A 12,133-nucleotide genomic window follows, 5' to 3' on the forward strand; every position below is an offset into this window, starting at 1 on the left:
CCTTCCTACCTCAGGAACTTTTAGACAAACTTACCCAGTCCTGGGAACATTCCCTCCCACCCGCTCTTGGCTGGCTGGCTTTTTTATTCTTTAGGTCTTGAGTGTCAAGTTCTCAGAAATGACTTTCCTGTTGCCCTCTCTTCTTTCTCACAGCACCGGCCATAATTTGAAATTCTGTGTTGGTCTGTTGACTAAGGTGTGTCTGATGTGTACCTTCGCATCTAAACAGTAAGCTCCATGAGGTCTTGTACGTTTTGTTCCAACTGTATACACAGCTCCTAGCACACTGCATAGCATAGCATAGCATAGGCACCGGAGAAATGTTTAATGAATGAATGGATAGATAGATAGATAGATAAGAGAGATTATATCAAAGATGTAGTGAGGTCAAATTACATGGCACAATAGTCATTGCCACCTTTCCATAAAGATTTAGTTACCTTGAAGCTTTCTAACATTGAAATTCTAGTATCATTTTTCCAAGCAGATAGCAAAAGTTTTTAAAATCGGTGTTTTCCTCTCCTTTCTGCTTCCTTAATTGCCTCATTCTCTCTTTGCCTCAGATACCAAAAGGTGGGTATGGCAGCATGTGTTTTAATTTGTTAGAGGAGTTTTATTAGATCTTTGGCGCTTTGTGCACTGTAGGGTTTCGCAGTGAAGAGAACCGGAGTTGGGGAGACTCAGATTCCATATTTAGCAGTTTCCTGAGCACGTGCAGCCCCAGTCCTACCACATGATGGCACACCTCTCAAATGTGATTTAGGGAGCTTTTTTGCTTTTAGAGTGTATTTCTTAACACCTTTGCCCTGCTTTGAATTATTGGAGCCCTGCAAACAGTGGCAGGACTTCAGAAGTACCCTGATCCCAGTTAAAGGAGTGAGGATCGGGAGGGTGGAGGTTACCACACTGAATCCAGGTGGTTCAAAAATTACCTACATTAATTACACAAACTCCATGTGTGCATGTGTGTACTCGTGTGCACCCAAAACAGTAAAAGAGGAAGGAGTATGTGTGTGGGGAGAGAAGTATGTTCACGTGAGCACCTGTTCCGGGGAGAGGACAGAATAGGGAACCCAATTAATTTTTTTAATAAATGCTTACTTTTTTTATTTTTTACTTTTTTTTTAAAGATTTTACTTACTTATTTTTAGAGAGAGGGGAAAGGAGGGAGAGAAGGAGTGAAACATCGATGTGCAAGAAAAATATTGATCAGTTGTCTCTCGCACTCCCCAAACTGGGGACCTGGCCTGCCAGGAACTGAACCATCAACCTTTCAGTTCACAGGCTGGCACTCAATCCACTGAGCCACACCAGCCAGGGCACCAAATTAATTTTGATATTTAGGTTTTTTTTGTTTTTTATCTTTTGGAAAACCAGATGTCTTTTGGTAGTTGGAATCCAAGTCTTTAGCAAAATATCGGGTTGGCCAAAAAGTCCATATGGTTTTTTTCAATAAAATTAAAATTTTAAAATTAAAATTTTTCATTTTCACCAATAACTTTATTGATTTTGATATTTTGAGTATGTCAGCTATCTCCCACATGGTATAACATTGATTGTTCTCAATTAAAGTCTCAATTTGATCTCTGTCAACTTCAACTGGTCTACCCAACCATGGAGCATCATCCAGTGAGAAATCTCCAGCACAAAACTTCACAAACCTCTTTTGACACATTCGATCAATCACAACACCTTCTCCATACACTACACAAATCATTTTTTGCATTTCAGTTGAGTTTTTATTTTCTTGAAATAATAAAGTATAATATGTCAAAAATGTTGCTTATTTTCTTCCATCTTCAATATTAAAATGGCTACACAAAAATTCACCAATTTTGCTAAGTTTTTTTTAATGCACTCTGATATGACAGCTGTCACAATACAATCTAACAAAATTGTTTCAAATGAAGTAAAAGACAACTAAGCGCTACTAGAGCCATCTTACGGAAAAAACAAACAAGCTTTTTGGCCAATCCATTACATGGTGGAAAAATCAAAACCTTGTTTTTGTCTCAATGTTTCTCAAAAGATGTTTTTTGTCTTTGGACTTTAATAGGAAAACTAAATTCATAGGCTCTCACATTTCATTCCATCCTTGAAAGCAGTAACCACAAAACAGTATTCATTTTCTTCTGATGAGTTTTGGGGTGAAATTAGATTGTGTAGGACATTTTTACTCTCTGTTGGGAGATTTAGTGGAAAACCTTCCAGCACTGGGTTCAACAAGATGTGGTGTCCCCTGGGCTCTGCTAACATGCTGCCCCTGTGGCTTTTCTCCTTAGGTTTCCTTTTTGGCCTTAAAGGAACACCAGGAGAGTTGGGCTTCCCTGGGGTTCCCGGTTTCCCTGGGACTCGCGGACAGAAAGGATGGAAAGGTAAGGGACATCTGGGAACAATAGCGAAGGGGTAGGGAGATGACTTGGTCCAGCTGAGTAGACTTCACCCTTTTCACTTGTTCTGAAATGAACACGATCCTCCAGTTCCCCACTGGACACCCTTTCTTTCATGGAAACTTCACTGCAACTAAGGTGGGTGATGTCTGCCATGTTTTCTGTGTACCCAGCTTTCATTTGCTCACTCTTCTCTGTTCTCTGTCTGCCAACTTTCTCTCTGTATTTTCAAGGAGTGCAGATCCTAGCACTGGGCAAAAAGATGAGCAGTGATGTCTTAGGCTGACTTCAGATCCAAGTACTTGGCTCCAAGGCAGTGTAACAAGTATTTGCAAAGCACCTGTCCACTGCAGAGTGCTTGTAGAGAAATCATCTGGTTGGATCTTAAGAATGATTCCCTGAGTTAGGGATTAGTCAGTGGGTGAGGAGGTCAAGGCTCAGAGACCTGCCCAGCTTCTCACTCCCACTTGGTGGTAGAAGTGCAGTTGCAACAAGCTGTCCCCGCTGCTACTTGGGGACACTGCCCCTAGCTCAGTGTCCTTTCCAGGGAAGATTTGGCCCAGGCAGCACCCTCCCTGTAAGGCCATCGGTGACCACAGTGATGCTTGCTCAGCTTTCCCATACCTGGGCGTGGGTAGCATGTTGAGGCTTTCACCACATCTGGACCTTTGTGGTACATGTGAGATAAATGGGTGCATGCCCCACTGTGGATAGGGCTGACTGGAGGGATCAGACATCTGTGGATGAGCTGTACAACTTGGCCCCACTGAGCCATCGTCTGTCATTATCATCTCCCCACTGGTCCCCTCTCCCCTGAAAAGCCAACCCTACCACCAGCACTAGGCTCCCTGAGTCCAGCCATGGCAAGATAGAGAGGTGGCATATTTTTTCTCTGCCTACCTGTGACCTTGGCCTCTTAGCCCATGGCTCTCCCTTCACCCAAATCCTGGAACACTGTCTCTTCCCCTCGCCCCTGAGGCTCCATGGTGACTTCCTGAAATCCCATCACTGATTCCTGTGCTCTGCACACACCTCTGTAAATGGTCCTAGCGTTTAAGTATCTTTAGTAGACATTGCATTATAATTCTGCGTCCACCACAACTGCACACTTAAGTACCTCACACTCTTCATCTAGGAAATGGGGATAACAGTTCCCACTGCATGCGTAAGTGTGAAGACCAGAGTAGATGATGGCCATGGAATGTGGTGTTGCCTTCACTCCTCCCCTCACCCCCAGCCCAGCCCCCAACCCAGCTTATGCTCCTGTCCCTGCTAAACCAAGAAGAGTGTTTAACCCACGCTTTGTGAATAAATAACTAGTACTTCCCTTTCCCTCACATTGCAGGTGATGAAGGGGATTGTAAATGTGCAGATGATCAGTTCATCCGGGGTCTTCCGGGGCTACCAGGACCCAAGGGCTTACCAGGCATCAATGGGGAGCCAGGAAGGAGAGGGATCCAAGGAGACCCTGGCCAGCATGGCACCCCTGGGTTCCCAGGGTTCAAGGTGAGAGGCAGATTCTATCACAGAGCTGATAAGACATCCTTGATACCTGTCTCTGTTCTCCCAGGTTTTATTTATTGAATTAACACAGCTTTAGATCAGCAACACTCATGCATCCAACACCTTATCCACAGAGGCTATGTACTCCAAGGGAAACTTTAAAATTTTTACTTGATAGGGATAGGAAATGGTGTGACCACTGTGGAATATTCCTCAAAAAGTCAATCATAGAATTTCCATAAGACCCAGAAAGTTCACTCCTAGATATAGACCCAAGAGATTGAAAACACATGTCCACACAAAAACTTATATACAAATATCCATAGCAGTGTTAATAATAAGAGCCAGAATTGGAAATAACTCAGATGTCCATCAACCAACGAATGGATAAACAAGACATAGTATACCCATACAATGGGATATTTTTCAGCCCTCCAAAAGAGGGAAGTGTTGACATGTTAGTGTGGATGAACCTCAAAAACATTATGCTTAGTGAAGTAAAATAGATACAAAAGAACAGATACTATACTTCTGTCCATGAAGTATTCAGAACAAGCAAATCTGGAAACAAGAAGTAGATCAATCGTTGCCACGGATGGGAGTGGGGGGTGGGGGGGAGAATGAGACTGGCTGTTTAATGGTACTGGGATTCTTTTGGGGTATTGAAAATGTTCTGAAATAAGATAATAATGGTGATTGCACAACCTTGTAAAAATACTAAAAACCACTGATTTGTATGCTTTAACACCATGAATTTTATGGTGTATGAATTATACCCCCCCAAAAAAAGTTTCTACCATTTTGAATGTAAAACATCTTACTTACTAAGCATTCACCTCTTCACATTTAGCATAGAGTTGGTTTAACGTTTTATATCACCCTTTTCTGCAAAGAATTAAATCAATAAACCAAGTATCTGTGGATTTTTTTTTTTAGGAGAAAGGAACTCATAATCACTTATAGCATTCCACTTAATTAAACTAAAAGTTCTCATAATCTTGCAAATAAGATCAAGATTTGCCAAAAACTAGCATATCACACACATTAAACTGTATCCTGAACCATAAAGCAGCTCATTGGGAAATCTAAACTAGATTTTATAGCATAAAACATGAGTGATCCTGTAGTAAGCTTGTCTTTAAAGTATGTAGCCTTCCAACCTTCATTCCCGTTTCTAATACTCTATTTTTCTCAATATTAATGATCACACATTTCCATCCTTTGTACTTGGAGACTTATTATCTGCTCAGATTCTAAATAATTATAGTTAAGAGTGAGCCACTTTGTGTTTTGGATCATTGCTTCTCACCAGTTCATGACTATATGAATCCCTGGGACTTGGTTGAAATACAGATTCTGGTTCAGTTGCCCCAGGTGAGTTCTGAGGTTCTGTGTTTCTAACAAGCTCCCAAGGGAGGCTCCCGCTACTGGGCCCTGGACCAAACTTTGAGTAGCAAGGTCCTGATTTCCACTGTCGAGCCATGTGTGGCTGCTGCTATTAATTTGTAACTATTTAAACTTAAACATTCAGTTCTTCAGTCCCACTGGCCACTTTCAAGTGTTCAATAGCCATTTGTGATTGGAGGCCACGGTGGTGGACAGCCAGGCATAGAGCACATCTAACGTGGCAGAAAGTTCTTTCAGACAGTGCTGGGCTTGATGACAGGTGATGGCCCTCGAGTTGTACGAACACAAAACCATCCTCTTCATAAATGTGCTTAAACAGTATGAAGGAGGAAGACATTTTGTGTTTGTTTCCTCAGGGAGCCCCTGGTGACATTGGAGCTCCTGGACCCAAAGGAATAAAGGGAGATTCTAGAAGAATTACCACCAAAGGTCAGTATTCTGTGGCCAAGCAATGCTTGCATATACTGTTTACTCTTCTGTGGTAGCACTGTATGAGTAAAGTCACACTGCAAATTCTTTGCCAGGTGAGAAAGGACAACCAGGTGTCCCAGGTGTGCCTGGTATGAAAGGGGACGACGGTGTCTCAGGGCGTGATGGGCTGGATGGATTCCCAGGCCTTCCAGGCCCTCCTGTGAGTAGACACAAAGGGCGGGCCCATCTCAGCCCTCGTCCTCATCGGTAATGTTCTTAAGCACCTCAGAGGTGAACGGTGCTGGCACTACACTAAATCCACCCCATGCAACCCATTCTGTTTTAATGAGCAGAAATTATATTTTTAGGACAGAGTGAGTTAGGTGGGAACCCAAGCCCAGGGTGAACATTTAAAAGTCAAAGAGATAACAAATATTCTTCCTGGTGTAACAGAATGAAACGCCACCCTCCCCAAATCAAAAGTTAAATTAGGTGGTGGAATGCTTCCTTTCTAGGGTAAGCTGTAAAATATACAATTTGTTTTGGCAACAAACACGCCGGCATTGAAGGAGAGGATTTCTCACAATGCGCAGAGTCCCAGCCTCCTTTCTCCGGCAGGCAGGGATGGGGCGGGGGGTGGGGGTGGGGGGGTGCTGGAGGCGGAGATGGAGAAGGGCAGAGATGAATCTGGGAGACAGGACTCCACCTCTGCTCATTCTCCCCTCTCCCACCTGAGCCCTACCTTCTTCCCTTGCCCATGGACAGTTCTGGAGTTTCTCTTGATTCTGCAATGTGATTTCTCAGTTCTCTTTTCCTAGATTCCATTTCCTTCTCCATGGTTATCAAGCCTACACCCCCCACTCCTAAGATCCTTGAATTCACCTCCTGGGGCTGCCACAACAAAGCTCCACAACTGGGCAGCATATAGGACAAAAGCATCTGTGGGGGCACAGTTCAACCCACTGCTCTCTTCCTTCTCCTCAGAGCTTCACACCTCCATTCTCTGGGCTGGCTTACTTGCCTCATTCCAAATCCAAAGCCTTTTCCTTCTGTAACGTGGGTCATTTCTCTTATAACACTGGTAATGTTTTCTGGGCAGTTTTTTTGGGCTCTTTGAAAACGCCTGGATTATTAATAGTCTAGTATTGCTTTTTCAGTTATAACTTTGAAAATTATTTTCAAAAAAGATTTTGTGTAGCCCAGTTGCACTACCACATGGCTCTCTGAGATGAAAGCATGGTGGCTACCCGGCAAATGACGAAATGACAAGACATGACGTGACTTATCAGTACCGGGTCTGGGTCCTGGTCCATGATCACTGCACTTCATCTGTGTTGGTAGCCTTGGGGAGGGTTCGAGAAAGGGCTCTGCTCTGAGTGAGATGCTTCCAACCGCACAGATAATTTCGTGATCATGTACCTTAGTAAACCTTATCTGAGAGTTGAGGTGGGGGGACAGTGAGGCCAGAGCTATAATTGGTGAGGAGGACAGTGGATCACATCGGTGGTTTGAACAATGTTTGTGTTTTTGCCTGTTCAAATATCATTATGGAGTGGTCTTCGTGTGTGTGGCACATGTGTGCATGTGTATGGCCTGTGTGGTGTGCACATGTATGTAGGAGTGTGTGTCTTGATTCACCACAGTGGCCTTGCCTCATGTTGTCTGTGAGTTATTGGTGTTCAGGAGCACACTCGGCATGGCTGTGAGGGCAGCCAGTTCCAGCAACACCTAGGGCTGGCAGTGGCCCTCGAACCAGCCCCTGGTAGTCAGGGCCTGCTGTTCTCTTTCTGTTATCAAGAGCCAGCATTCAAACCCATCACCTCTGATTTCTAGTCTGGTAGTTTCTGTCAGTCCTTGCTTGCTGGCTTTTCTAAACTAAGAATGTAGGCATCTGTCTTCAGAAACCTCAGTGAGCACATTCCAGTGGTCGTCTTCATCGTCCACTACCAAAGTCTGGTCAGTCTGCCATTTGACCTGTGCGACAGCCCTGGGAAGGCTTATCATTAAGTCCATCTCAAAGGAGCCAAAACATGGGAGGTTGTGTGGTTTAATCAAGGCCATACAAATAGAGAGCTTGACCCTTGATCAGTGATCATCCCACTTACTCTTCATGCCTTTGGAAATGAAGGAGAAAGGTAACCTCAGTGGACAGCAGTGTTTCATTTCCTGGAAGCTGCTGCCCCCTTGCCGTCTGAATACTTCAGTCTCACTCACGGCTCAGGCAGACGACCTGGGACTTATTTGCACAGCTTTTGTACCAGGTCACTCAGACACATTGCGTGTGAGCCTGGGCCCGTGGTTTGCCTGTGACCCTACAGACATCATTCCTTCTAACTCGCCTGTTCTCACAGCCCTGCCCCTTTGATCGCTCCATCGTGCACCCCCATTTTCCACACCTGCTTAGTAGTTTCATTAATAGGGCCCAGCCTTGCCAAGTATGTCCCCACTTCCTGCTCTCCCGATCCTGTCGCCGATGCTTATTTCTCATGAGCACACTTCTTTCTTTCTTGTACAAATTAAAGACTTCCTTTCTTTTTTTTTTATATATATATATATGTAGAGGCAGGAGGACTAAGCACTGATGGGCTCTGGGAGGGGGGGGTGGGGAGGGAAGACGAAAAGATAGTTTGTGTGCGTGACAAGTCCAACATGTGTGCGATACCTGGCTTGGAGCCAGAAACCTAGGTTCAAATCCTGACTGTCATTCAGTGTAATCTTGCGGAGCTCACTATTCAGAACGGTAGTTCATTACACAGAAATAAAACAGTTCCTGATAATGAGATCACTGTGATGATTGAATGATATAAGGCAGCGATTTTCAACAGGTGTGCCGCAAGAATTTTTAAAACATGCAATACCTGACCATTTAGTCAGGGACACTGACCCCTTTTCCTTTTGACTGTCAAATTTAAAAAAATGACAACATTCAGCACAACAATAGCTGTCCAGTGTGAATCAAAATTATGCCTTTTTTGTCATAGAGGTAAAAAATATATTTTGGGGTGTGTCACAGAATTTTAGTAGTGTCTGTGTGTGCCATGAGATGGAAATGGTTGAGAATGGCTACTATAATGTACAGCAAATATCCAGCCCAGGGCCTGTTCACCAAGTACATGTTCAAAAAGTGCATGCTTGTCATTATTATTATTCCTATCATTGGTAAGTCATAATAAAATTTAAAAGACCTAGAAGTATTTATCAGATATTTAGGTTCAGAGGCTTAAGAGCCTTGGAAGAAATCAGTAAAAGGAAAAAAAAGAATATATATATGTATGTAAACATATACATATATATCCCAGTGATTTGTATATGCACAAGCATTAATTTGTTTATGTAACAAGAATCTCCCAATTGAATGAGTATAAATAAATAAATTTATACAATGGAATACTATAGTCACTAAAATGAACAAGATAAAGTAACTCTTAAGCATGGATATAGGAGATTGTTGTAATGTGTTTAAAAAGCCAAGTATAGAATAACGTGATCCCATCTGGGCACAAAAAAGGAAGAGGGTGTAATGTATGTGCGTAGATGTATAGAATTCCTCTGGAAAGACACACAAGGAATTGGTAAGCATAAACTGTCCCCAGAGAGAACTGTGGCCAGAGTACATGGGGGTGGTGGATGCATTTTTTCACTGTTGGAGCCCCAGAACTGTATACCTACCACTGCCTAAATGTCTTCCCTACATGTCCTCTGGGCCCCTAATGGCCACTAGGTTCCAAGCGGTGCCTAGCATCTTCCCCTCTGAGCGCTTGTCCCCTCAGATCCTGGGCCAGTCCCCGGGTGGTCTGTCTTCTTCACGTCTTCCTTCTGGGTCACCTCCCCGAACCTGCCAGTGCTCAGTCCCTCCGGCCTCAACACATTCACTGCCCCACCCCCTCTTCTCTGTCCCCAGGGTCCCAGCCCCAGCTCAGGCATCCTCTTCGCCAGCCTGCTTGCCTGCTTGCCAGCCTCCACCACGCGGCCCAGCGGGGTCCCTCTGACACCCCGATCAGCCCCTGCCCCTCCCCTCACTCACAGCCCTCCGGGCCCCAGTTCAATCTCAAGAAAAAGTCCCCAGCCCGGCCTCCGAAGCGCTTCAGATCCGGCCCCGCCCACCCCTCGGCCTCCTCTGCCCTACCGGGCTCGCGTCCTCTAGGGCTCCAGGCAGCCTTGACTGCTGCGCTCTCCTCCCAGGATCGGCGCCGGCTGCCTGCCCTGGGCCTCCGCCTAAGCGCGCCCTCCGCCCGGAACGCCCTAGCTGCCGCCCTGCCTCCCGGCCGCTCAGATCTAACTTCTCGCCGCTGCTGGAGGTCAGGCCGCAGGCAAGCTCGGCCTACCCTGTGAGTCCTGGGGGCTGTCTCCGGCGGAAAGGCTGCCGCCCCCGGCCCTGGGCTCCCACGGCCGCAGGCCGCTCCCTGGGGCGCACCCCACCGCCCCGGGATTGGAACTGTCTGCGTCTGGGTCTGTCTCCTGCTTCAGACTCAAGACTTCCTTTCTTTTAACAACACATTAGCCCTTGTGAATAGTAGATATGCCACAAATGCTAAATCGTAACACTAAAAATAGTGTATTTCTACTCTCTTTTATCCAAACCTGTGCCTACCTGCTCTCTCTCATGCAGAATTCTCCCTGTGAATAAAGGTCCCAGTCGCAGCATGGGCACTAGTGGTTTTGAAAGAGAAAATTTAATATTCAAATAGAATTCTTTGCCTTCCAGAACTATCTCCTATTGTATTGCTCATGATTAGTATAAAATCCGCCCTTTATTTCTGTGACTTGGCTAGACCATGGTTGTACGTTCCTATTAATCTCCACTATCTTTCTGCTCTCTGTCTATAGCATTGGACTCGCGGGAATGGGGAGAGGGAACTGGGAATAGGCTGTCTCTGAGGTTTACATATCTTTTAAGAAATAAAGTGAATATTCTCCCAGGGTGATGGCATCAAAGGCCCCCCAGGGGATGCAGGCTACCCAGGAGTACCTGGCACCAAAGGCATTCCAGGAGAAAGGGGTCCTCCAGGACTGGGCCTCCCAGGACCCAAAGGCGATCGTGGTTTCCCTGGAGATGTTGGATTACCTGGCCCACCAGGCCTCCCCGGACCTCCAGGCCTCCCAGGCCTTCCAGGACAAATAGGTACGAGGGATCCTTTCTTTTATCTTTCAAAGTCATGAGACACTGTTTAGTGCTTCAACATATAGTCTCTATTTTTTTTTTTTTTTTTTTTTGGCAATGTATAAATTTCCCAGTGGTGCCATGGAAGAATGCTATATTGCATTATTAGGGTTCTTCAGAGCCACCAACAGCCTCCTCTTACCAGCTGAATGTACAGGGCCTCTCCATCTAGTGCTGAAGTCATGGGCCTTTGGGGTCCCTGCCCATCCCCCAGCCTTCCCACCACCACCAACACACACACTTATAGATAAGTTAGTCACTTTCAGTTGTTCTAAAACTGCCTCACTCTGTCATCATTTCTTGCTCCCAGATTGTGATACAGGTGTGAAAAGACCCATCGGAGGTGACGGACAGGACGTCATCCAGCCAGGTACTGTTATGAAGATCAGGAGGCTTTAGAACCCTTTAAAACTTTTGGTTTATAAAATATGTGACTGGTTGACAACTGCTGTGAGCTCCTGCAGTGAGCATGGAGCTACAGCAAAAAATATAAATATGTGCAAAACTTGGAACTGGCCCCCTGTCTGATCCAGCTTAGAATCAAAGGAAAAGCAAGTGTAATAGCACATAGTGTTACCAACTCTTCCCACCAATACAAAGCATCGATTTACAACATTGATAAGAACTCAACAGATATATTGTTACACATAAAACATATGCATGTATGTATTCAGCTTTCTGTCTATACATGTGTAAAAGGGAACTGTGAATTATTTGCTTGTTATATAGGGTGAAGAGCCAGTCCACAAAGATGTCAGGAGGGCACAGTTTGGACAGCGATAAATGAATGCTAGAAAGAACAAGGGATGACAGACAGGGACAGGACAGAAATGACTCTGAGCCAAAGCTTGGTGGTGGGGGAGAAGAGAGGGAGAATATCCAAAGGGTGACCTGGCCAGCATTGGAGAGCAAAGCCTCTGTGAAGGTCAGGGTTGGAGATTTAGCATCAGAATGCGGGGTCCTCTGCATGAGGTTGAGGTGGAAATGTGGGAATGGACCTGACACTCAGAGCAGAAATGGCAGACCCCAAAGCTTCAAAGACATGGCCAACAGAGGTGAGAAGACCCCTGCATGTGAGGCTCTGCGGATTGGAGGCCATGCCCTCCGAAGACAGTGGGTTCCTTTCTTTTTTATGATCTGGGCTGGCCAGGCTGTACCCCCTGGGTCACTAGTGTAGCAGCAGAGGCCAAAGCCTCTGTCACAGCAGGTGCCCAGCCAAATCCCAGGCACACAGTTGAAACAGATGAAGGACATGTCAAGG

At 45.3% G+C, this 12,133-nt stretch overlaps 1 protein-coding gene across 1 annotated transcript in view; it reads left to right on the top strand.

The window, feature by feature from the left end:
• Positions 1-12,133, top strand: part of COL4A2 (collagen type IV alpha 2 chain) — a 198,901-nt gene that overhangs the window by 146,787 nt on the left and 39,981 nt on the right. The window contains exons 23-28 of the mRNA XM_090258214.1: positions 2,283-2,375; positions 3,736-3,896; positions 5,657-5,729; positions 5,825-5,931; positions 10,632-10,833; positions 11,183-11,242. Coding sequence (XP_090114340.1) covers positions 2,283-2,375; positions 3,736-3,896; positions 5,657-5,729; positions 5,825-5,931; positions 10,632-10,833; positions 11,183-11,242 — 696 coding nt within the window. The remainder of the gene's footprint in view (positions 1-2,282; positions 2,376-3,735; positions 3,897-5,656; positions 5,730-5,824; positions 5,932-10,631; positions 10,834-11,182; positions 11,243-12,133) is intronic.

The sequence above is a fragment of the Furipterus horrens genome, unplaced genomic scaffold (assembly GCF_987537825.1).
Source record: "Furipterus horrens unplaced genomic scaffold, mFurHor1.1.pri manual_scaffold_12, whole genome shotgun sequence".
Lineage (NCBI taxonomy): Eukaryota > Metazoa > Chordata > Mammalia > Chiroptera > Furipteridae > Furipterus > Furipterus horrens.